The 26,933-nt window shown below is 41.6% G+C and overlaps 1 protein-coding gene and 1 long non-coding RNA gene across 20 annotated transcripts in view; one reads left to right on the plus strand and one right to left on the minus strand.

Moving 5' to 3' along the window:
- The window catches only part of SEPTIN11 (septin 11), a 96,835-nt gene that overhangs the window by 21,463 nt on the left and 48,439 nt on the right, over positions 1–26,933 (minus strand). For 11 of the 19 annotated variants that reach the window (XM_038582366.1, XM_038582359.1, XM_038582374.1 and 8 more), the window contains exons 3-7: positions 18,160–18,355; positions 10,754–10,940; positions 7,189–7,350; positions 2,055–2,151; positions 653–821 (exon numbers count right to left, since the gene is read on the minus strand). In XM_038582366.1, the coding sequence (XP_038438294.1) occupies positions 653–821; positions 2,055–2,151; positions 7,189–7,350; positions 10,754–10,940; positions 18,160–18,355 (811 nt within the window). Of the gene's footprint in view, positions 1–652; positions 822–2,054; positions 2,152–7,188; positions 7,351–10,753; positions 10,941–13,675; positions 13,885–13,918; positions 13,986–14,655; positions 14,956–14,975; positions 15,020–17,777; positions 17,923–17,954; positions 18,000–18,159; positions 18,356–26,933 lie in introns of those variants that run through there. The other 8 variants (XM_038582372.1, XM_038582370.1, XM_038582368.1 and 5 more) reach the window with 8 other exon arrangements.
- The window catches only part of LOC102155869, a 52,667-nt gene continuing 40,855 nt past the window's right edge, over positions 15,122–26,933 (plus strand). The window contains exons 1-2 of the long non-coding RNA XR_005382937.1: positions 15,122–15,372; positions 17,960–18,278. This is a non-coding gene — a long non-coding RNA (uncharacterized LOC102155869). The remainder of the gene's footprint in view (positions 15,373–17,959; positions 18,279–26,933) is intronic.

Raw genomic sequence — 26,933 nt, forward strand, 5'->3', positions numbered from 1 at the left:
TGCAGTGGCGCGGAGCAGGGCTTCATGGCCTCCTAACAGGACCTGGGCTATGTTACTTACACTTTCAGCACCTTAGTGTCCTGACCGGTAAAATGAGGAGGATAATGACATCAACTACATTGCTTAGTTGAGATAATGCCAATAAAGTGCTATCACGATGCTTGGCAGGTATGCTAGTACCGTGTCCTCACCAGGTCCTTCCGCCACTTATATCTTATTTTCTTTCTTTCTTTCTTTCTTTCTCTTTCTTTCTTTCTTTCTTTCTTTCTTTCTTTCTTTCTTTCTTTCTTCTTTTTTTCTTCTCTTTGTTTCTTTCTTTCTTTCTTCTCTTTCTTTCTTTCTTTTTCTTCCTTCTTTTTCTTTTTTTTTTTTAATATTTATTTTAGAGAGAGAGGGAGAGAGAGAATGCACCCTTGCAAGGGAAAGGGCAGAGGGAGAGAGAGAATTGGAAGCAGACCACCTGCTTAGTGCAAAGCCCAATGTGGGGCTCGATCTCACCACCCTGAGACCATGACCTGAGCGGAAACCAAGACTCGTCTATGTAACTGACTGAGGCACGCAGGTGCCCTAGTCTGACAAGATTTTGATGATACGTGAACATATCGCTGAAGCCACTACCTGGGAAACAGCTGATTGGTAGGTGCCCGCTTACCTGAAAGGCTTACTGTCAGGGTCAGTGTCCTTGAACCCCATCTCCTCGAGCTTACAGCGCCGATACAGTTCATAATGGCGGGTGTGAGTCTGCTCTCGCAAATCTTCCATGTTCACACGGATCAGCATCTCTCGAAGTTTCACAAAATCACAATGGTTTTCATTCTCAACTGCAAGAGAGAGGAAGGTGGGGTGGCTATTAGCAACCATGTTCCTGAAAATCTGAAGTGGCACTTTCAAGAGGTTATCGCCGTTGCTCCCGAAATCTCTGAAGTCTCAAAGCCACCGGGACCTTTACTGAATTCACCTCACATACACGGTGCGGACAAGATTGTTGACGATGCAGATCGTCATAGTGATGACTACAGTAACTGTAGCAGCCTGCTCAGGGCAGGCCACTGTGGGAGGAACTTTATAAATATTGTTTTTGGCCTTCAGAAGAATTCTGCCAAGGAGCACTGTGCCTCTGGCATAAGCACGCTCACCTCCTGAGTAGAGGCAGCGAAGTCTGCATTCAAGCACCACAACATGTGGCCGCAAAGCCAGGTCTAATTCTTCTACTCCATGCCCCCTGGAAGCATACCAGCCACTTTCTATATGCCACTTCCTAAGTTTTATCAACACTATGAAAAAAAAGTTTTATTGTAGAGAAATAGGTAAGATTCACAAAAATTTTAATTTTCCTAGAGATCCCAAACGTGTCATTTCTTCTCACTTCTCGCAGATTTATTGCCTTTATTCAGAACAAAAAAGAAAAAGGAGGACTGATGTGAACCAGTGAAGGAACTTTCTATAGCGATCCTACTTAACGTATAGCATTAGACATCCTCCTTCAAAACGCACAAGGGCGGGTAACAGAGTTCTTGCCCATCATAGTGACGTACGAGAAGCTTCTTTAGGTCAGAGACTGTCATCACGTCCTACAGTGCCAAACGTGGGTCGGACGGTCTTAGAATTCTCCGATATTTACCGAGATAACATTTAATTGGAAGGCAAGTTTTCCAGAGATGATGGAGAAACAAATATCCTCTTATTTACAAGAAACGTTTTGTAGCTTTCTTATACCCTGCTGAGGAAACTGGTGTGAAAGTGGCTGACACTTTTAGGGAAGAACTCTTCTTCTCTCAGCAATGTACACTGAATTTGCCATATAAGCCAACATCCTTGCGGGGCTGCTTCATTGGCACTAGAGCCCTGCACTCACTTTTCCCCACTGTCTACCTACCTGGTCTTCATGTCTCACTTCCTCACTTCACAACTGCCACGTGCACCACCCTGCTGCTCCCTTCCTCTTGCCTGTAGCTGAGGACCTCCCTAAACACAGCAGGGAGGGAGGAAACCTGGACGGTCACCACGGGGGTTAAGTGTGAAAACGCCCTTCCCTGTTCTGCGCACGCACGTACCCTGCACCACACCCCAGGGGTACTGCCGGGCCTTTGCCATCTTGTTGCCAATCTTCACCTCCTCGGTGCTGCCGACCACAGCAAATGGGAGATGGACCTGTGAAGCAACACAAGGGGACAACAGTTACCTTCTCTCCCTTCTGCAGGCCTCACTTAGCGGCAAAAGCAAACGGGGAGGGACCTGGAAGAGGGCCAGGGCTCTGCAGGTCGCGGGGGGAAGGGGCTGCGTGTACGCCACCCCTTCTGCAACCAAATACAGGGTATGTGAAATGAGCTAGAGTCCAGGGAAACCGTGGGAGTCTCTGTACCACGAAGGATGCTTCAGACACATGTTGTACATGACCACGGCCACTAACACATGTGGCCACTGAGCACTTGAAATGGGGCTTGTGAGATTAAGAAACTGAATTTTTTATTTGATTTACTTTTAATGAACTTACATTTCAATTTAAAAACGTAAGATTAAAAAAAAAAGTAAGATAAAATATTTCCCCATTAACTAAAACTCTGTTGTTTGAGGACTGCACTTCATTTTGCTCAAACTCAAATCTAACAAAAAAAAAACAAACAAAACAACCACTTTGTTCAACGTGGATGTAAGTGTTGAAGGAAAATTATCTTTTGGTACTTATCTCATACTGAAACACTTTCAAGTATGTTAGGAGCAACTTGAGTATGCATCCAAATTGGGTATGCTTTAATTATAAAATAAACATTGGATTTCAAAGACTTACTATGAAAGTATCTCATTGATTTTTATATTGATTACATGTTGAAATGATATTTTGAATATATTCAGTTAAGTTTTTCAATTATTTTTACATTTCCTCTTTTTTTATAATGCCATTTCTACCATTTTTTTTCAAAGTTATTTATTTATTTATTTATTTATTTTATTTATTTATTTATTTATTTAGCGAGAGCAAGCGAGCAAGCTAGCAGAGGGGGAGGGAGAAGAAGAGGAAAAGAATTGAAGACTGCTGTGCTGAGCACTGAGCCCAATGTGGGGTTCAATCTCATGACCCTGAGATCATGGCCTGACCCCAAACCAAGAGTCAGACACTTAACTGACTGGGCCACTCAGGCGCCTCCCTTTTATCACTTTTAATGTGACTACTGGGAAATGTTAAATTACTTGTGTGGCTCATATTTTACTTCTATTGAACAGCATTGCTTGAGACAGTTGACCATGGTGCAAAATTCAAATCAGAAATACACTTTAGCCCAAATTCTGGCCTAAGCCTTGCAACCCAGATTTATCTTAGACAGAGGTGGTGTTCAAGACAAAGGACTATTCCACATTGGTTTATTTGGTAGCTACGGCTACATTCTGGGAGTGGGGCAGGGGGTAGGGGGATAGTAAATCCATCTTTTTTCTATTAGCATGTAAGAATAAGAAACTGTGAAATGGCTGCTCTGAAAATGATTATCTCGAGTTCCTTGATCCACTGCTCTTACACTGCAGAAAAGTTGAGAAAAACAAGAATTTTTTTTTTAATACTTTACTTATCTATTCATGAGACACACACAGAGAGACATAGGCAGAGGGAGAAGCAGGCTCCATGCAGGGAGCCCGACGCGGGACTCGATCCCGGGTCTCCAGGATCACGCCCCGGGCTGAAAGCGGCGCTAAACCGCTGCGCCACCCGGGCTGCCCACGAGAATGTTTTAAAGCCGAATCATAACCCACAGAAGGCATAACCTTCAGCCAAGGCTGCCCAAGGGGTATTTCATCTGATGCTCAAGATGTTTCTATTTTCTGGTTCGTCTCACATTCTATAGGATGGAAGAAAGCACATTCTCTTTTTCAGACTCTGAGTCTGGGACTGTTCTCTGAAGTTCTCTGAAGTTGACGAGCAACAAGACCCTTCCAGCCAACACTCTGAGGTAATGACCCAAGGAAACTGTTTTCTCCACTCACAGAGTGACAAGAGCGACTGCCAAAGTTACCTGTTTTCCACCTATCATATGGGATTTCATTACCAAGAACTGCTCGCAATGGAGGGCCTAAAAAAAAAATATTTCTCATTGAAGAATAAGATTAAAATGGGACTATCAGCTCGATTAATCTGATAAAGAGAGAAAGAGTCAAGATTCAGAGATATTTCCTTTCCAAGAAATTTAACACAAAGTTAGTGGCATGACCATCCAAAATGACTTAAAAGGATGGGGAGGGCATAAAGAGAAAATTAGTTGATATTCCTTCATGTGACTTCTCAAACCCTACACCGCCATCCCAAATGGTTCTACAGCAGAACAAACAAGTGCTAGCCCAGCTCGAGCTTTTAACAAGGCTGTAAGAGGGGATCCCTGGGTGGCACAGCGGTTTGGCGCCTGCCTTTGGCCCAGGGCGCGATCCTGGAGACCCGGGATCGAATCCCACATCAGGCTCCCGGTGCATGGAGCCTGCTTCTCCCTCTGCCTGTGTCTCTGCCTCTCTCTCTCTCTCTCTCTGTGACTATCATAAATAAATAAAAATTAAAAAAAAAAATTAAAAAAAAAACAAGGCTGTAAGAGGAGCCTGCTGCTCTGCTGGCATTGGAGCCAAGCCGCCTGCATTCGCATCCCACCCGCGCTGTGCCACGTGAAAGGCCAGTCTGCAATCTGCCCCAGGGGAGGTAGAAAATAACAGTATCTACCAACGGGATTGATGTGAGGGCTGCACGTAATAAAGCCTCGCACAGCGGCTGGTGCACAGTAAATGCTCCATAGATAGCAAAAATGTCAGTTGCTATGGTCACTAGTAAGCTCTCAGGACCCATGACCAGAGAGTTCTACATGTGGATGAGGCCTCACACACCACTGGCTTTGACCGTGCTTAGGAATTCCTTCTACAATAGCCCTTCCAAGTGAGCTAATACAGAATCTGCTGTCCTACCTGTGATGAGAACATGCGCCTTCAACGGGATGTGCGCTACACTGTGGGGCACAGGTGGCCAAATGTTGACCTCACTGCCCTTCACCTACCCCTTAGTTTCAGCTGCCTTTTTGAATAAGAGCAGTCCCTCTCCCCTGTGACAAGCTTCCTTTCACACGCTCGCAGGCCATCTTCCCAGGAAGAATCTGCTCTCCAGTTTCCAGAAATTCCAGAGCCTTTACTGTCTGACTACCGGAGCCTGGCAACCAGAGTGGGTCACACAACTCAGAGTGTGGCCAGACTGGAGCAGAGTGGAGCTGGACTACCTGTGCTTTAATGAGCTCCTAAATTTTAAATTCATACAACAGCCCCAGGGAGGAGAGGAGTTACATTTGCTCCCAGAGTCCTACTCATATTGGGAATAACTTAAGGAAGAAATTCCACCTGGAAGCATAACAGCACTATATAGAAAAGTCCATATACTGAACTGAAGAAATAACAAATAGTTTTGTGGAACAACCCTGTTCTCCTAAATTATGATGTCAAACAACACGGATGTGGGACCAGGGTTAAAATCTCAGTGCTGCCATTAGCTGGCTTTGACCAAGTCATTTAATTCTCCAGATGAGCTTCAGTATGAGTTCCCTTCATATGAAATGTCTAAAATAGGCTAATTTTTTAAAAAGATTTTATTTATTTATTCATGAGAGACACAGAGAAAGAGAGAGAGAGGCAGAGACACAGGCAGAGGGAGAAGCAGGCTCCCCATGGGGAGCCTGACATGGGACTTGATCCCGAGACTCCAGGATCATGTCCTGGGCCGAAGGCAGATGCTTAACCGTTGAGCCACCCAGGGATCCCTAGAATAGGCAAATCTATAGAGATAAGAAAGTAGAGTGGTGGTCGCCTAGGGCTGGGATGGTTAGAGGGCTGACGGCTAAAAGGTACACAATTTCTTTTTGGGGTGATGAAAAGTTCTAAAACTGATGGTGGCAATGGTTGTACAATTCTGTGAATATACTAAAAACCATGAAATGGTGTGCTTTAAATGGGTAAACTGTACAGTATATCAATTATAACTCAATAAAGCTGTTAATAAAAAAAAAAGAGTATCTTTAGTGCATTTAATAATGACCTCATTAGACACTTTTCATGACCAGATCTAGGGAAAGCAGAACATAGCTCACCCTACCACAATTCAAAAATCTAGACTGTCTTCTGCTGCCACTAACATCTTCTGAATCATTTTTAGCATTCAGGGAAAGGCAACTTATTTAATAACTTCTAATTACTTTTCACTGAAGCTAATCCACAGTTTTGAGAATTCCAAAAACCATCACTAAGCATCTAAGCATCTACTATGAGCAAACAATGCTACTTTTACTGAAGTTATGCATTTCTAAATAGAAAAAAAAAAAGTATAGTAATTGTGGCTCAGAGATGAGCCATGGCTGTGAGATACAAAAGAGGCAGTGGGAGAGATTTGGGTATCCGCGGGCAGCCTGGAGGCTCACCATGAGACATCGTATTGCAGCCACGCTGAGAATTGCCGAAGCTCGGGCTCCTGGGTGGCTTAGTTGGTTAGGCATCTGCCTTGGGCTCAGGTCATGATTCCAGGGTTCTGGGATCGAGCCCTGTGTCAGGCAGCCTCCCTACCTGGTGGAAAGCCTGGTTCTCCCTCTCCCTCTGTTGCTCCCCCTGCTTGTGTGCCCCCTCTCTCTCTCCCTTTTTTGGTCAAACAAACAAACCAAACTTAAAAAAAAAAAAAAAAAAAGAATTGCTGAAGTTCTACTCCTTTCTCTTCTGACCATCCTACCTGTGAGGTGGAGAAATCATACCTCAACTGCCAGTTAACCTAATGATTCAGGAAACGGTAGGAGAAACAGAAAGGAGGGAAAGGCAGGAACCCATCACAGAAGCCAACGTGAGGCAGGTGAACATATTTCTGCCAACAGTGATAGAAACACACAAAAATCTATTTTTTTAAGCTGCTTTGTGTGAGATGGTGCCAAGCTGGCATTCCCTTCCCACAAGATCTGCCGTAGAAATCTTACCTGTGGGAGCAGGAAGGAAACCAGAGGTCAGCTGGCTTCACTTTCCCATCTGATAGATGGCGATACTGAGGAGCAGGGTGGGAAAATGACTTGCCATAGTGGCAGGGCTGGGCCACGCTAGAGTCCAATTCTCAGTCCAGCGTTCTAGTCACTCTACAATGCTGCTACCAAGAAAAGCTTTCAGGAAAATTACTGGTAGGTGCTTCCTAACTTGAGAACTTACGCTCATTGTTGCGTTAATCTCTGCCACTGTTTCTTCATCTGTAGGGAACTGATATATCTGGACTCCATTGCTGACTAGTTCACTCATGATCTTACTCTTGAATTTGTGCAGTTCATTTTTGGCAATAGTGTCAGCTTTTGCAATTATTGGAATGATGTTCACCTATAAAACAAACACATCCATTTTTATACAATTCCAATGTAAGAATCCTAAGACAAATGAATGAAATATAAATAACAAAAATTATAAGCCTTCACTTAAAAAAAAGAGATAATACTGAAAATCAGACTTTCTGCCCAGAAGCAATATTAAGAAGATATGGGAAAAAAAGAAAAAAAAAAGAAGGTATGGGGTAATCTTTTCGCTCCATCTGTGAACACTTTTACTTCCTCCCATCCGGCACTGAGAGCATACTTGTAATTTCCAATTCTGTGCGACCTCATTTTTTTTGTTTGTTTAACAGAGTAGAAGGAAGAGTTATCCTATGACAGCGATAACAAAGAAGTCTATTCTTTGAATAACCAACCCCTCCTTTTAGACCCCTCCCAGCTACTTTAGGAGGTTGATTTTTACATGTTCCTAATTTTATAATAGCCAAGACCATGTTGGTTAGAATAGTGGAATATCCGGCTCCTCACAGGATAACATCCTCCCTTTTTCTAATGACTGCTAGGATTGGACAACCTATGTGTTAATCAAAACAAAAAAGGTTCCACCTACTTTTAAAGTTTCAAAATCACACCAACTAATTCTTTTGAAACACCAGCTTTTTTTTAAATTTATTTTTTATTGGTGTTCAATTTACCAACATACAGAATAACCCCCAGTGCCCGTCACCCATTCACTCCCACCCCCTGCCCTCCTCCCCTTCTACCACCCCTAGTTCGTTTCCCAGCTTCTATCACTGCTTTATGCCAGAATGAGACCCAGCACCAAAGACAAGGCTTGCCCTCAGAACATGGGCTACAAAGACCAGAAGAAGGCAGAGTTTGACAACCATGGCAGAAAGCCCAGCATGAGAGCCAGGGACACCATTAGGTGCAAGCCCCAAACTCCAACGTGGGCCATTCTTCCAACTTTCCCCAGCATTGTCCACATAGCACAGTTTTAAAAATTCCCTTTTTAAGATTAACTTTCTTCCACTCCATGGTAGGTACAGAGATTTTAGGAAGACACTGCTGACATCTGATACCTGGGAACCACACTCTCCGCCCAGCTCAGGGGAAAGGGGGATGAACTCAGTGAGAAAGCCGTCCTAGCAAGAGAAGAGGGAGTCTTTAGGGAGGTTTTCTTGGTCATGTCTGCATTCCTTTGCTCCTCCTTTTATTCCAAGACCCAAATCAAAATCCCTGATACACCACAATGAGAAGACATGTGGAGAGAAAAACTTGTTCCTCACCTATTCCTCCATCTACTCCTACCCTCATCATGCTTAGGCTTATCCAGCAAGTCACAGACAGAGAAAAACACTGGTGGTGTCTGGGTCAGGACCTGAGGAACAAAACACTTTCCTGTTGTCTCCTGTTGTTCTTACCTGCTAGCTTTTGTATACACTTAGTTAATATGACATGGACAAAATGGCAGAGGTTCATAGTTTCTTGGGCCAATTGGATCAAAGTAGATAGATAAACCAAGCAATTTAGATTAAAAATCTTTTTCCTTGGTGGCAGGTGCTCGAAAATCTTTTCTGAAATTATCATATGCTTATGATATACACAGCTAAGAGCCTTAATGCTTCACTTTACTCGCGGAGACAAACCTTTTTGCAAATACTGTTTTCAGATGCTATCTAGCACTCCTGGCTCTACAGCAACAGCAATTCTTTGAAAGCAGTTTAACCTGCTTTCTGGGGATTTTTTTTTTCCCCCTCAGCTGTGTTTGTTTTGCCTTATTTTCTTTCTCTTTTTAAACCAACTCTACTAAGCATCACCCTCTTGCTGAATATTAGCCTGGCTTGGTCTACAACCATGGCCTCTGTTGGACCCTGCTTCCATCTCTGCCCTTCCCCCAGCCCTGCTGCAAGGACATGAGGGCACTGGGGAGCCTGCCTCACCGCCTACATACCTCCACCGGCCCAGGTTAACTGCAGCTGAAACAATGCATGAAGCAGGGTTTCTATTTGTTCTCCTGAGAGTACTCCAGCTGCAATAATCCCTTCATGCCATTAGACTATTTTTTTCTGTAAACCAATGTGTCTGCACATGCTGGAAGCCCAAGGAGCCTGGCTCTGCTTCAGCCACTGCAGGCACTTTGGCAGCCAATTCAGATGGGGACCTTGGGGACAGGCTGGTCTTCTGAGTGTTTTCTATCATGTTTCTCTGGAGAGAAAGCATTTTTCAAACACTGATGTTTAGACCAAAAATAACACCCAACAAAACCCTCTCAAGATGATAAGACTTTTTACTGAACTCAACAACGAGGCTTAGAAAATACCACAGATTTTTCTGTGGCAGCTCCCACCGTCATTTGAGTCTTTGTTTTCAGAATGTACTGGTTTCCATTATTTCAAAATGGAAAAACCAAGTTGATTGTAAAGCAGATCACTAAATGCTACCAAACCTATCAAGACCTCCCTTCCAATGTTGTGAGAGGGAGAGGTTATTAATGTGGAATGCTCAGGTGTCCAGCTGAAACTACTTTTTAAAAACACGTGGGTGTAGTTCAGTTTTATTTTATTTATTTATTTATTTATTTATTTATTTATTTATTTATTTATTTTTGTAGTTCAGTTTTAAATCTCAGAAGCTGGACTGTCCTTATCACCTAAGTGAAAAAAAAAAATTAACACCTTTTTTTTTCCCATTCAGAACTTCGTATTAAAGCCAAACTTTTAAAAACCTTTCAAAAAAATTCAGAAAACTTTTAAAGAAATAAACAAATTGTGACTTCATGTTTCAATCTCCCTAAATTTAACCCTTCCTGTGACCATTTAGGTGTCTCCAGTATATAATTCTCCAAACCTCATCAGAGTATCCACTGGTGCTAATTTAAGAACTAAAAATACTTGGTAAAGAGTTCCATGGTTTTATTTGTTTGTTTGTTTTATTTTGTTTAGCCTAACATCCGGAGGTTTGGAAGCATTTTTCTCACATTGCTAAACCCTATTGTTCTGTAAGCCAGAAAAGACAATTATGGGGCTGGAGGAAGGGGGAAGGATGAATAGGCAAGAGTGCAAAGGAGTCTTAGAGCAGGAAAACTTGGTCTGTATCCCGTAAAGATGGATACAGGCCTCTATAAATGTGTCCGAACCCACAGAATGTACAGTAGTACCAAGAGTGAACCCTAATGTAAACACTGGACTTGGGCGAGTGATGAGTCACTGAGGTGCATCAACCATTACACAACATGCCCATCGGGTGGGGGTGTTGCTGTGGGAGCAGGGGAATAAAGGGATCTCTGTACCTTCCTCTTAACTTTGCTGAGAACATAAAACTTCTGTGAAAAACACTCTTGTAAAAACAAAACAATATAACCAAATTACATTAAAAGGAGAAAATAAAGCAGGGCCTTCAGATAAAGGTGATCTAAAAGGAGAGTAGATGGCGACCAGAGCAGCAGGGAGTACCTTGCTGTCCAGCTTTTTCATGGTGACTAGGTCCAGAGACTTCAGGGAATGGCCGGTGGGGGCAATGAAGTAGAGGCATGCATGGATCCTGGTGTCGTGGTAGTTGAAGAGAGAACGTTTGATCTTCAATTCCTCTTGCAGGTAGGCCTCAAATTGGGCATCGATATATTCCACTATTGGCTTATAGCTAGAACACAGAAGAATGGTTTTTAAAATACATCTTCAAATCAGCCATGTTTCTCTAGTCCTAAACCTCTTGTGCAGTTCAGTGTGGGACAATCTTTCAGGAAAGTCTTCGATGGCTTCCTTGCCTAAGAGCTGAAGCCCTAGTGCCTTATCTGGGTCTCCCAGGCCTTCCATGATCTGGTTCCTGAACATGTCTCAAGCTCCTCTCTCCCACTCCCTCCCTGGCTCACCATTTCTGTCCCAGTCACACACACACTAAGCTCTCATCTGTCTCTGCATCTTTGCTCCCACTAGCCCCCTTACTTGGAACAGTCTCCTTCCTAGTATTCTCCTGGCTAACATCCATCCTTTAAAACAGAGATTATAAATATGTGAACTATGCCGTCACTTCCCACGGAAGATCCTGCTAAGAGATTGTGGCATTCTTTCCTGCTGGGCCAAATCAGAGTCTCAAAATCTGTCTCAATAAAGTGATTTTGACAGCCTCTACCTCTACCAGCAGATTGGTTTTGGTGCACAAAAAGCAAGTGGTTTTTGATTTCTGGCAATGGCATCACCCTAGTGGGAGGTTTCCACTGATGGTTTGCCTCCTTCCACCAGGGATGAGGGGACTCTCTATGCTCTTATTTAGCCTCTTAGCCCTATGCTCCTTCTACAGCTTCATCTACGAACTGAGGAGCCTGGGAGATTATGAGCTTCAGGATTACTTCCAACCCTGAAATTTTATAATTTGAAGGTAAACTCTATAACCCTTTCTTCTCACCAAACCAGAATTCAAATCTATGGTCAGTATTCTGTTAACTGACCATAATCATGAATAACATATCAGGAACATTTGATAAACCATATATTCTCCAGGGACTCAGCAAAACATGAAGTAAGTCATTGTGGAAAAAGCTCTAAGCTTTGAGGTCTCTCGGGGACTGCTCAGAAGTCAGTGTTAGCTGCAATGAGATTGGTCTACTAGGAACACAATGGGTTACTTCTCCCCAAACTTACTACCTTGCTGAGGAATGACTTAGGCTTTAAGAAAAATGAAAACCCTTCAACAGTCAACTCCCCTGATTCATATTAAACTGAAATCCTTGAAAGGAACTACAAGTCTTTGATAATGTGGATGACAGCAGACACCCTAAGAGAAAAAACAAACAAGCAAAACAAAAAACACATTTATAATCAAAAACTGGAAGCACTCAGAAAAAATTTGGTATTTTTCCTTGGTGATTCATCACAATACACTGATTCAATTTGAGCAGACAAAATCTCTAGTGGTTTAAAGAAAAAGGATATTCCTCAGTAATGATATAGTTCTAAATATGACAACAGAAATCCCAATATATTCTAATAGAATGAACAAGTGGTAAGTTTCTTCTATGTTTTCCACTTTAAAACACAGGCAGGGAGGTGCCTGGGTGGCTCAGTCAGTTAAGCGGCTGCCTTCGGCTCAGGTCATGATCCCAGGGTCCCGGGTCGGGCTCCCTGCTCAGTGAGGAGTCTGCTTCTCCCTCTCCCTCTGCCCCTCCCCCTGCTTCTCTCTCTCTCTAATAAAGAATGAAATAAAATCTTAAAAAAACACAAAAACACAGGCAGGTATTACATAACAGTACAAATAACCAATATTATCATAGGATAGTGCTCTTAGAGGCCTGGATTCAAGCCAAACCAACTCCAACTTCACAATTTACTACATATGTGACTTTGAGCAATTCACTAACCTCTCTGTGTCTCAATTTCCTCATAGGTAAATCAAAGACAAAAAAGTACCTATAGCAGAGAAGTATTGTGACAAGCCAATATATGTAAAGGACTAGCATATAAAAGTAAGATATAACTATGCCACAATAATATAGTAGAAAATAATTCACAACAAATAAGAGCAAAGCAAGCCTGACTTTTTAGACAGGGGGTGTGGGAGGAACCCTACAGTCGCCAGATTCCATGGTAACTATTCTGCTACTGAGCTTGTGCTCTGTAGGGAAGAGAACCAGGCCAGTCCCCTGAGGTCCACCCAGGCTAGTCCAAGGCCTGAATTTTTCAGTCTCCTGACACAGAGGCACGTGTTTGGGGAACCATGATCTTTCTCTAAAACCCTCTTAGGAAAGGAAAGGAAAAGCAGCTCACAAGCTCTTGCTCCTTCCTGCCACACCAGTTCCTGATTTTTAGCTTCTCAGCACCTCCTCCCCAACAGGGTAACAAGTACGTTTCTGCTTTCTATTAATTTCCCTCTTGCCTCTGGTGTTGATTCTGATCCTCCGAGATTATGGGAGGCATTATATCTCTCCTTTTCCAGTCAGGAATGCTTTCTGCCCTGGATTCAATATATCCAAAGAAACCTTCTGTTCTCCACTGACATGTAGGGCTTCTTTCTGCCTTCCCCTGTCAGGCAGTTCTGGCTAATATTCCAATCTCATTCTTTTCCCTTTATGGGATCACCCTGAAAAATCACATCTATTCCTGTGTTTACTTACTATCTAAGTAATGATAATTCATAAATCTCTGTTTGTAGCCCAGATCTTTCACCCAAGCTTCAGCCCCATTCATCCAACTGCTTATGAGGTATCTCCATTGGCTCTTCTAACTAAATGTGTCCAAGATCGGACTTCCTCATCTTGCCCCCAAACCCACACTTCCCTTCATTCCTCCGCTCGGTGAATGGCACCTCCATCCACATATCCAGGGACCTCCTCTTCTACTCCCCCCCCCAACTAATCAAGCATGAAGTTCCACCAATTTTACCTTCTAATTGTTATAAACAAATTTAAAGAAATGCATTCCAGGAGAACCATTTACCAAAAATCACTATTCCTTGTGTTGAAGTCAGCCAGCAGTTTTGTATTCCCCTCATAATCCTTTAAACAAAGGATCTGCACCTCTTCTCCTACTCCTTTCTACTTCTTATCTACATTCATGGTCATAAAGATAAGGGAGTTTAATCCCAATTTTGCCTTTTGCTAGTTTCCATTCTTAGGGAAAGGATACCCATTTATTTTCTGTTTGGCCAATTCCAACTTCTCTGGATTGTAGTCACACCCAGCAGAGGAAAGTGAAGGAGGGCAAATCAAACCTGCTCCTTACATTGTCACATCATTTCCTGTTAAGGCATGGGGATAGTCCTTTTTGCCCACAACTCATTTTTTTTCATATACCTCCAGCCACAGAATTCACAAAATACAGAGGTTGACCCTGAAACTGATGGAAAAAATGTTTTATAGAGTCTTTTCTATCCACCCCAGATACCCATTGCTCATTGCAAAAGAACCAGTGCCATTGTTCAGGGACCAACTCTCCATTTCATATATGGCCAGATACCTACCATTTATTTTTCTCTATCTTGCTGCAAGTCAACATTAGTTTTCCTTATCTTTCAACTCCCTCTATCAGAAAGCACAGTAAAACAGAAATTAAAGACCAAATGGTCCACTTCACTACCATTTTATAACTCTGATATAAAGATTTGGGGACTTTGAGGATTTCAATTATTTATGCTTTTCAGGGCTGATTATCATTACAGTTAGTGATACACCATTGACATTCTATCTCCCATCCCCCAAATGTGGGGCAAATCAATCATTCTATTTCCAGTTCTATGACAGACTTGATTTACTTTCTTCTCCAGACCCCTTCCCGTCTTCACTGAAGAGTACAGACAGCAAAACAAAGGAGCCCTTAAACCATGAAGAGTTAATCATGCTATTAAACATAACAGGAAATCTCACCAGATCGCTCTTCCTGCCTCCTTCTAGCTAGCCCAGTCCCAGGCAGATACTCATGCAGGAATGCTGACATGACTGAAGCTTACATAAACAAGCCAGGACATTCTTGAAGTCCTGTATTCATGGCAGAAAAGCTTGCCTCGTCCCCAAAGTAGTAAAAAATAATCATGGGTTTAGAGAAACAGCATATTGCTTCCCATATGGTTACGTATCAATGCAAAAATGCATAGCTCACTTCCAATTCTTTGATGGAAGCGAAGAGTCCAAAAAAAATTTTTTGAAACAATATTCATTTGGGTTTAGAGTCACAGTGTCAACAATACCTTCTGGGGCACAGAGTTCTAAATGCCATTTAAAGAGGTTATGCAACAGCTGTCAAGAAATTTCAGAAGAAAAAAAATATTTGGTATCTAGGTTAGGTTAATATCACACTTCCTCTCTTCTAAATCTCCTTGGAAACGATTATTTGACCCAAATGAGTCAGATAATTTCTTAAAGAGGCCTCCAACTGCAAATATGAGAATTGGTATTGTAGTAGCCACTTGCTGTTCGGTGGTGGCCAGTGAAAACCACCAGGCTGAAGGACAATCCCCACCTGGGGAGAAGCAATTCAGTGGCAGTACCAAGGCAACAACTCTCAGTGGGAAGAGCACATGGAATCTTACCAGAAAGATACTGGAAGATGGTTCTCTCATTCCTGCATGAAAGGATCCTGAAAAGGTGCAGTTAATGCCTTCCAATCAGGGAATGCACAAGCAGGACAACCTCCAACCCCAGGCGGGTCAGAGAGATGGAGATACGTCTTGCTCTGACTGCCCAATGACAGGGAACCCCTGGCGCTCCCCCTTACTCCCAGCTCCCATGAGGCATCTGTGCTGATTATTGGGCCAAGGCTTTCCTCCTTCATCTCTTCCACTTGGCATCACAAACAGCCTTCAGGCAGTAACCTCTCCATCGTTCCTTGGTATTGAAGTAAATTAAGAGCAAAAGCCCAGCTGCAGGGTCTGAGCTTAGTTGGCCCCCACCCTGCACAATGTACAGATAGTTCATTTTGACCAGATGTGAAATTAAATCCTTTTCACTACATCTAACAATTGCTCCTGTTATTATAGGACAATGTTTATTGAAGAGCATTTAAATTGCTCTATAGATAAAATGGAGCTCAGTGCTCAGCTAGAGGATGAATTAAATATTTCTTCCTAATTACTATGGTGCTTATATATATATATATCAGGATAGTTTAAATATCTCTAGGCAATATACATCATAGATAAAAATAGTTCAAGTTCCTCTTTATAACAGTTTTGAGGAAAAAAAACGTTTAAATAGAAAGAAAAAACCCTGGTACCAACAAAATTTCTGAGCCCTAAGCAGACACAACTTACTGATTTGGTGTTTTATTCCCATAATGTTGTCATTGCACAAAAATGTCTCTGGAAGCCCCCTTCTAGAATAATCTTTGGACCTGGGACAATTTAAATTTCTCTAAGTTCTTTTGAAAATGAATACAATTTTTAAAGTAGTCATAAAATATTTGATGTTAAGAAAGATGAATAGGATAAGGATAGGTGATCTCGAGAAGGAATGTGAACAGTATTTTGGGACTGAGGTTAACATATGGATTGAGCACCAGGAAATTTTAAGATTAACAGCTTCCCTCAAATAAAGGCATCCTGCAACTCATAGACACAAGAGCCAAACCTACTTGGTTTTATAAATTGAGTATGTGTTTTATAAAAATGAAACCTCACTGTATTTTATAATTATATCTTCCAGTTTATGTGAACCGATATATATGTATGTATTTTAAAGATTTATTTATTTATTCATGAGCGACACAGAGAGAGAGAAAGAGAGGCAGAAACACAGGCAGAGGGAGAAGCAGGCTCCATGCAGGAAGCCCGACGTGGGACTCGATCCCAGGACCCCAGGGTCACACCCTGAGCTGAAGACAGACGCTCAACCACTGAGCCACCCAGGTGTCCCTGTAAACCAAACCGGTTTATTTAATGAATGACTATATTAGACTGACTTACAGGTAGTAGCCTCTATCTACATACAAACTGCTGGAACAAACTTCTTAGAAATTGTTTTATTTCTTAAGCAGGTTAAACATGTTCTTTCTTCCACATAGCTAGTTTATTGTGTATATTACTTCATTAGCTTAACAAACCCCACTGGGTAGAGAGGGAAAGTTCAATCCAGTTGACCTAAATCCTCATTAGGTTTCCTAACTGAAGAAACCACCATCATTCAGACTCAATTTGGCAATTCTGCACCCAGTGTGCTGCCCACTCCACTACCAGTGGCCTAGAGGAAGACCCAGACACTTCACAAAGGGACTCAAAATGCCTCACACCAAACACTAACATCAACAGCAAGATCCAGTCCCAGCTGGAAATCAAGATTTTTCCAACAGATCTTCCATAGAAATGTCTTCTTCACTTTGAAGTTTTTAGGAGCTAATACCACTTTGACCAAAGACTTTAAAATTCAGGATGACCCTCCCTCATGACCACACCCCCTTTCCAGGCCTTGCCTTTCACAGTGTCCTTCTCAGGCCTCTAAGAATAGGGCTGTACACAGTATCACACACTGGAAGAGACCTCAGATAACGTCTAGTGACATCCCCTTAAAGTGAGGTAAATTGCCACATCCAATAGCTTGTCACTGGAATCCAGGCTATAACCCAGGTCTCCTAAATCCTGGGGTGAGGCTTCTTATGGAAGATTCCTCATCACCTCTCAGCTTTCATTCAAATCTGTAAGAATTTGGGGATTAAGTCAAATATCCCAATCCGCCACAAGGACTAAGGGAGCGTGGCAGATGCTCACTCCAAATTCCTCTTACTCTTTAATGCTTTCTTATTTTGCAGAGTTGCAAAAAACAAAACAAAAACCACATTTCCCAGATTCTTGCAGCTAGTGTTCTAGATGTGGTTTAGTTTCTATCAAGCAGATGCAGCCATACGAGACCTGGAAGCAGGGAATGGCCAACACACAGCACAGGCTACACACAGGCCATACTTGTTCTCCTTGCAAGTGATGCTAAAGGCATTTGGCTATTTGGGAGAGAACTGGTAGAGGTTCTAGGGACGTCCCCCCAACCCCCAGTGTCACAGGTACCAAGTTATATAAGGTGACTGGTGGTAGGGGCTTCTGCCAACTATCCTGTAGAGTTGTTGGGTGTTTCTCTAGATTGCTTTTCCTGTTGGGAAAGCCCCCCAATCCAGTTCCATGACCGTCCTGGAAAAATGCCATAAGCCAACTTATTCCTTCTAAGAAATCCCTTTTTTTCCTTACCCTAGCTGGAATCAACTATGATGTCTGGTTCTGACCTCAAAGAAGAACATTCTAAGAACATTTCTCAGAGAATAAGAATGTCTTATCTTCTAGGCAACAGAAGACCAGCCCCATAACTAGTGAACAATTTAGCCTTTGAATTTACCCAGGACAGATCCTGCTATCTCCTGGTCGATTTACATCCCCATGAAATCCCAACATGTACCTGTCATCTTTATTTATCTGGTCTCCAAATCCCACAGTGTCAACGATGGTTAACTTCAGCCGTACATTGCTTTCCTGAAGCTCATAACTTCTGGCTTTTAACCGGACACCTGGTTCATTGTGAGTAGCTGGGTCACTTTCAAATTTCGTGTTGAATAAAGTGTCCATTAACGTGGATTTGCCGATGCCTGTCTCACCTACATGACCACAAGGGAGACATGAAAGAATGTGTCAATGCCTCTCAGACATCAGTTCAATTTATCAGGAATTTCTCATACTCATATTTGTAAACTTTTGTAAAAGTTTCACCAGAAATCCCACTACAAAAAGATAGTTCTTTGCATGTGTGATCTACCAAATACCCCTCTAAATATATTTTAATGAATTCCAGAAACCATTTAGCATAAAAGATCTTGCACTTATAGACTGAGATGCTCTTCTTAACCTCTGTATAGAGAAAAAGAACCTGTCAGCTTGCCTTTGCATCTTGTACATTACAAAGACATAAACCGTATCTCTTCCTCCCCTAATCATTGGTGTGTAAAATTACATTAATTTTAAAAAGTTTCCTGTTTCTGTTCCCAGCAAAAAAAAGACTAACCCCATTTTGTATTATCTGATACCATCTAACATTGTTGAAAAGAATTACATTTTTCAAAACAACAAATACGGGCAGCCCCGGTGGCGCAGCGGTTTAGCGATGCCTGCAGCCCAGGGCGTGATCCTGGAGTTCTGGGATCGAGTCCCACGTCCGGCTCCCTGCATGGAGCCTGCTTCTCCCTCTGCCTGTGTCTCTGCCTCTCTCTCTCTCTCTGCATCTCTATGAATAAATAAATAAAATCTTAAAAAAAAAATAACAGCAATAATAACAGCTAAAGCAACTGGGGGTTTTGTGCCATCCCCTGCAGCAAGGACTTCCGATGCATTATCACATTTAAATCCTACTACTATTCCCCATGAAATAGGTACTATTGTTTCCTCCATCTCACAGATGGGGCAGTAAGGCCTAGCTATGTTTAAGTAACTTGTCTAAAGTCACACTGTTATGTGGCAGAGCCAGGGTTTTCACCCAAGTTTGTGTGGTTCTAACACCTACACTCAAACAACACAGCATCCTAACTTTACTATTATAGAGAAAAGCCATGGCCTGATTTTCCAGTTATAGTTATGCATCTGTGTGACTGCTCCACATTACTTCCATTTTTCTTTCCCTATTCAAGTGGAATGAAGATGGGAAACATTTATTAGATAGTTTTTCCAGTTTCAGGGTGATATCTGTGACAATGAAAGTAAATGAGGTTAAACAACCTGCAACAAAGGTCTTGTTATTTCACATCAATAATTCAAATCAGCATTTACTGAAGCCCTAATGTGCAAAAAAGAGTGGCAGGGACCTGGTACCACTACAGTAATCAAATGATAAGACCCAAATGTGCAACAACAAAAAACATTAGCTAGGCCTCCAAAATAGTGTCAAGCAAAACTCTCACTTAATCCTAAATCTTATGTTGAACCATAGCTGGCAATGAGAAAGAACCTACCCTTGTCGTTGGTGGTGGCGGCGGTGACTGAGTCCGACAGTATAAAGAGGGAGGCAGAAATCAAGAAACGTTATCCATGAGAAGGCTTTTGTTTTTCAAATCTGGAATATTTCCCAATTACATTTCTAGCTCAGTTTAAACATGCCAATATGTTGCAGCTCTTTCTATAAATAATCCAAATCCCATGATATTCCTCTTCTAAAGGGTTGCTACCAAGACTTTTAGGCTGGTGACAATTCTACAAGAGAAAGAAGGGCTCTGGGATTTGTAGCCTTAAAGCAACTGTTCCACTGCAATGACAGAATCCACTTACTAATGAGAGGGTCTCTAATACTCACTACTTTCAAACACATGCGGAAGTGAAGTGGGATGGAGCCTTTCTGGATTTGAGCTTTCTCTCCTTAGCAGCTTTATGTTTCTTACCACTGGCTACAATGATTCTCTTACAGGATAAAAACTATGTAAGTACATTTGCCTTATACTTTAACCTTTCCCATTAGAAAGGTTACATCTAAGATCAAAGAACGTCCTCCTTCATCAGGCTTCACCCAGCCATTGCCTCCCACGTGCCAAGCTCTGTGCCAAGTTCTGGGAATGCAGCAATGAAATAGCTTGATGTGGTACTCTCCCAACTGCTTAGAACCTGACCTGGAACATGACTGAATACCAGTCAGACTCTAATTTAGTACCCTGGAATGACAGTCTAAGTGTCTGCCATCTACATTCCTCTTATGAACAAGACCATAGACTGTGACCTTGCTAGTGACCACGATAACTGGACCAGGGCTAGCCCCCTGACCAAAGGTACCTATAGCACCTGATCACTATGCTCTAAGAGAGTGCTCTATACCGGATAGTGACCTGTCCATCCAATCAGAACTCTCTTTGGGAGATACACAGTCCACACACAAAGCAATAGCATGGAAAAGATATACAGAGGGAAGTGAATGAGCAGAGACCTAGATGCAGAAAAGGCTGTAAGTAAATAAGTAAAGGTTGCTTATACACCTAAAAAAAAAAAAAAAAAAAAAGATGTGTTGCTGATAATTAGTTGGAAATACAGGAGAAAGAGAGCTGATAGACACTGTAGAGCTTAGTATCCAAAATTTATTCATTAATATTTAAGTGCATACTATGTGACAAGCATGGGTGCTGGAGACAAAATGGTAAATAAAAACAGACAACTGACACTCACTGAACTTCTGTAATGTCCCGAATGCCATTCCAGACTGCCACGAAGTCTGGATGTATAATGGTTCAGACTATTTCCTGTCTTCCTTACTTTCCTGAATATTCTTACAAAAGAGCCCATCAATAAAAGATACCTAAACCAGTCTCTGCTCCCTAATGTGATAGAGCATAAGAGCTGATATCCATGATTCATGGCTTAACAGAATAACTTCCAGCAAAACAAAGTTACTGTGTAATGGATACAGAAACAAGTAGAGCTCTCACTCTTGGATACTTAGAATCTGGCAGGCAATTCAATACTGAAAGCACTGGAGTCATTTTAAGTATCTGCTATGTGTGTAATTTTCACAAGTGCAGGAAAGTTCTTTTCCAGATTTACCCATTTTTCAGAACATGGACAAAGGAACAACAGCAGAACTACCTTATAAAGGTCTCTCCAAAGGCACCTGGCTGACTTAGTGGTTGAGCCAGGGTCCTGGGATCGAGTCCAACATCGGGCTCCCTGTGGGGAGCATGCTTCTCCCTCTGGCTATGTTTCTGCTTCTCTCTGTACGTCTCTCGTGAATAAATAAATAAAATCTTAAAAATAAAGGGGGGGGGTCTCTTCACAAGGTTAAAGTTTCTCTCAGTACAAAGTGACCTATTTAACTTTCATTGCTTTCCCTAACAACAATGAAGACTTCAATTTACATGGTAAGGATTCTTTTTTTTTTTTTTTAAGATTTATTTATTTATGATAGACATAGAGAGAGAGAGAGAGAGGCAGAGACACAGGAGGAGGGAGAAGCAGGCTCCATGCCAGGAGCTCAACGTGGGACTCGATCCCGGGGCTCCAGGATCGCGCCCTGGGCCAAAGGCAGGTGCTAAACCACTGCGCCACCCAGGGAATCCCCTATGGTAAGGATTCTAAGTTACCTAGATAGGACTGAAATTACCAATTCATTTTACTAGGTTGAGAATTAGTTAAGCACATGTGAATCAGGAATATCATGCCCCCTTTTTTAAGGCAAGGTAATTTTAATTATCATTTACATTAAGGTGGAAATTATGAACAATTAGCATTCCAGGCACTACTTATAGCATGGGGTTAATCAATGGGTTGGAAAAACCACCATTCCTCTAAATTTCAGAGCGCTTTACTTTCCATTTCTATGCTCTGTGCTTCCAAGGGCCATAATTAGACACAGCTACTCTAGCAGCAGCGTGATTCACCAAAAGCAGTTGAGAAGGAAATGACAGATTTGGGAATAAAAGGAATTACAGAACTAGGGGAGTTTTGAGTGCATCAGTTTGTGAGGCCTCTCTCTCTATCCTCAGAAAGCAGGGCATCTTCTAGAATTTTGAGATACCCAAAAGAACAAAAACGCTTCATTCTAACTGAGTAACTGAAAGCCTACTGGGCATAGATTTGGATTCAAACCCAACAACCATAACAATATTTTGAGAAAACAAATGACTAACACCAACTTTGAAGCATTTCAGAACTCCCTAGCAGACTATCTGGCACAGATCAGGCATTTATTAAAAGTTAATTGAAGGAAAAAATGATCATGGTGATAATTTATACTGAGATTTGCCATTTGGGTAGATTTTTCTGAGTTTGTTGTTTATTCTGTTATAAATACATCTGCCTAACATTCCGTTGTTCCAGTAGAGGTTTAGTCTTAAAGTGCTATCTGTGGCTTCTGTTTTTCTTCCTCCTGCCAATGCTGGTGAACATGACACCCACATCACAGTAGAAAGCAATGCTACCTCTTCCATTCTATTGTCAGGCTTATTTAAACCACAAGCTCTAAGCTGGACATTTAAAAAGAAGAAAAAGAGTGGTGCCTGGGTGGCTGTCAGTTAAGTGTCTGCTTTCAGCTCAGGTCATGATCCCGGAGTCCTGGGATTGAGCCCCATGTCAGGTTCTCTGCTCAGCCCCTCATCCTCCTTTTACTCTCTCTCTCTTGCTCTCTCTCTCTCTCTCTCAAATAAATAAAAATCTTAAAAAAAAAAAAAAAAAAGGAAGAAGAAAGAAAAAGATAAAAAGACGCAGAAGGATTGTATTATTAATTAGAAGGTAACTATAGATTGATCAAAGAGCCAATCCATGATTCAGCATCTTTTACTGATTGCCAAGTCTGGCAACCTATATAATTATCCAAATAATTGTGCATGAAGGTCTGCCTGCCTCCTCTAAATATCCTAGATTTTATTTTTGGATGAAGGCAGATAATCAGAGAGCTATATACCTAAGCTGTGTTGTTTTAACTCCTCTTCGGATCACCTTTGATGAAACAGGCTTTGGCTAATACCACCAGCCTACATGACAGACTTGAAAGAACAACATATGACGCTTGGCATTGCAGGGATTAACTTCAAGGATCTAGGGAATACTTGGGAATCTAGACCTGACTGTAGTGATACGTACCATATCTCTTCTGAAAATCCACAGGAGAGATTTTTATAGGTGAAACTATTTCATCTGGAGCAACTATTTTTACTTTGCAAATACTATAAACCTGTCATTGTTAAACTTTTAACTTCTGTTTGGCACATAATGTATGCTAAACGAGTATCTTTTGGATGAATGGATTCATTCTATGCTCTGACCACTGGCTGAGAGACAAATGTATCCCTGATAGAATTAACTGCTACAGACTGACTTGATAGCTTTGAGTTCTGATTCTATTCTTCACTTCACTTTATTTTCTGGGGTTAATCTTATCTTTATTCATTTACTCATTCATTTCACTCTGTAAATCATTTCATATTCTTTCCTGGAAAAGCAAAATGGGATAAAAATGTAACCTGAAACTAATGTAACATTGTGTCTACTACACCCAAATTTAAAAAAAATTAATAGAATTCTTGAGAAAAAAAAAAGATTTAAGTGTAAAATTCCAGTTTATGTTCACACTATAGTCTTGGTGAAAAAGGTCTTAAAATTGGGTGGTTTCTATTCCTCTTCCGTCATCCTCTCAAAAAACAACTATGGTTGGATTAAAAGAAAGATTTCCATTTCCAAGACATATTGTTAATTTACTACTATTGAACTCGTTGCTCTTCAAAAGCAGGGATATTACAGTATTTTATCCATCTTTGTATATACACAAAGAACTTACATACTTCTGGATCAATGTTGAAACTTCACATAGAGCTAATGCCATTTTGAAGAACAAATAAGGTCTATAAATTTAAAATTATGAAGAAAGACAATAATTTAGATTCCCTAGAGAAATACAGCCTGGCTAAGAAAAAGGCTTTATTTAAATACAATTACAATTTTGGGGGTGATTTAGTATGTTGCAAGCAAGATGGAGAGGGGGGCGCTCTGAACTCCTGAGTGTTCTGGCACCAAATTTAACATCGAGAATTTTTTTCCCTGTTGACTGAACACTATTCCCTTCTTTATTACACTTCTTTACAGGATTCAACAGAGATGGGTTCTAATACCAGACACTTAACTCATGGCCTCTAAAGATACACTAAGCTCATGCCAGGATTAGTTTCTGCCCTGGTTTGTTTCCCCTCTTTGTAACCTAAAAGCTCCTGCCACAAAACAAAATTAAAATCCCAAGACTTTTTTGCTAAACACAATCAGTTTCTTTACTGGAATCATAACTCTTTTTTTAAATTCTCAATTCCCGGGGCACCTAGGTGGCTCAGTTGGTTAAGCATCTGCCTTCAATTCTGGTCATGATCCAGGGCCCTGGGATGGAGTCTCACATTGGGCTCCCTGCTCAGCGGGGGGTCTGCTTCTCCCTCTCCCTTTGCCTGCAGCTTCCCCTGCTTATGCTCTCTCTGTCAAATAAATAAAATCTTAAAAAATAAATAAAATTCTTGATTCCCTCCCATATTTATCACATGAAAATAATGATGCTATAAATACCACACATGTGCATACTGTGTTAAAAAAAATACGAATGGGGTGACAAGGTGAAAACAAAGTACCATGGATATGCCTCAATTAAATGACACCTACTCCTCTAAGTGGCTGTCAAAATATTTTGATCAAGTAGAATACTTTTTCATAGACTCTTACTTTAAAAATAGATGGACCATTAATTGGCAGTGAGAAATGTTTTTTTATACAGATATTTTGCTGTAAAATATTTGTGACAACAGGATTCGATGTGTTCTACCGTCTGTGGATAAGTATGCTTAATACTTGATGCTGACACCCCTGTGTCCCTTGCTGGCTCCAACCAAAGGGTTCCAAAGAGTCAGGGAAAAGAACCTGGACAGCTAGATACTGGCATGGAAGGACAGCCAGGACTTGCTGTGGAGTTTTAAAAAAAAAAAAGAAGAAGAAGAAGAAGGTGCAGAAGAATATGAACAGCATGATCTCATCTGTGTAAAACCAAAACATAAAGTACTTATATAATTGTGAGGGAGCTGTTCATCTCTGTCCAGTGTGTGTCTCTTCTACGCCCAATCTTTCTGATCATGTCTTCTTTCTCACAGGGAACCTCTTGTGTTTTGCAGTGGCCTAACCCATTATCCCACCCTGAGTGGGCATATAACTCAGGCCTGCTCAATCATAGATGTCCTGTGTCTGTTCAGCGAGACTTGTCAGGAACAGCTGCTGCTTTCCTGCGCTGCTAAGCCAGCAACAACCGCTGGAAGCCATACTAGCCCTACAAAGAAAAAGCCTGAGCATGAAGCCAAGCAGAAGCAAGTAGGATCAAGAACCAGAGACACAGCCTCGAAAACACTCTGTGAATCCCTAGAGCCAGCTGTTCTTAATTACGTGATTCAATATATTACTTTTTTAGTGTGTTTTGGAATTGCAGAGGCCTCTTAACGGGGTTTAAACTGGATTTCTGGAATGCTCTGTCGAAATTTTCCAAATACAAAAACCATCAGAGAGAAATACAACACTGCTGGCCTTGAAGATGGAGGAAAGGGCCCGCGAGCTAAAGATCCAGGTAGCCTCTAGAAGCTGGCAACAAAAAGGAAACGTCATTCCCCTAGAGATTCTAGAAACAAACTCAGCCCTGAGGATGCCTTAATTTTAGCCTGGTGAGACACATATGGAACTTCTACAGAACCATAAGATAATAAGCCAGTGTTGTTTTAAGCCACCAAAAATCATTTTAAAGTACATAAAAATGTAGAAGATTTCTAGAAGGATTCTACAGTGCTACCTCTATGGAATGGAAATGAGGGCAGGAGGGGGGAGGGGGTAGAGGAGAGCTTACAATTTTTTAAACAACAAATTTGTATTATTTTAATTAGATTAAAAAATTAATTTTAGCAGATCCCTGGGTGGCTCGGTGGTTTAGCGCCTGCCTTTGGCGCAGGGCATGATCCTGGAGTCCCAGGATCGAGTCCCACGGTGGGCTCCCTGCATGGAGCCTGCTTCTCCCCCTGCCTGTGTCTCTGTCTCTGTCTCTCTCTCTCTCTCTGTGTGTCTCTCATGAATAAATAAATAAATAATCTTTTTTTTTTTTAATTTAATTTTAAGCATGTTTAAGAAGGAGCCCAGAATAAAAATCTAAAAATCTTAGGTATATCACTTACCCAGGAGAGTCAGAACAGCAGCCACTTTACAAATCCATCGGGGCAGTATGGATGTAGCACGTGATGAATTCCAACTAGCATTATGATTGTGCTACTTAACACACAGGGTCAGCCAATGAACCAATACACCCCACTGCACACCACACACTGGGTCAAACCATGTCCTTCCAGCAAGCCCAATCCCACTGAAAGGCTTTATCCTACTTGCAGGGGCTGGGACATAACTCTCACATGTATTCTTAAAGCTGATTTTGGAGACAGAACTGGTGGAAGCAGGGAAGAGAAGCCAGAATAGTAATTGGCCTATAATTTAGCACACTTTTAAATAGAAAATCAACAAATTGCCAACAAATTGCTATGCTAATGAAGAATTGCCCTGCTCTGCAATGAGCATTTACCCTAAGAGAAAAGACAACTCATTTATGCCACTCTGTAGAACTAGCTGCCATTCAAGAGCTCCCCTGCTGAATCTTAAACAGCTTTGTGTAGGGAAAACGGGAATGCACGACAGCTGGCTGCTTTGGTCATGTTTCTC

The sequence above is a fragment of the Canis lupus genome, chromosome 32 (assembly GCF_011100685.1).
Source record: "Canis lupus familiaris isolate Mischka breed German Shepherd chromosome 32, alternate assembly UU_Cfam_GSD_1.0, whole genome shotgun sequence".
Lineage (NCBI taxonomy): Eukaryota > Metazoa > Chordata > Mammalia > Carnivora > Canidae > Canis > Canis lupus.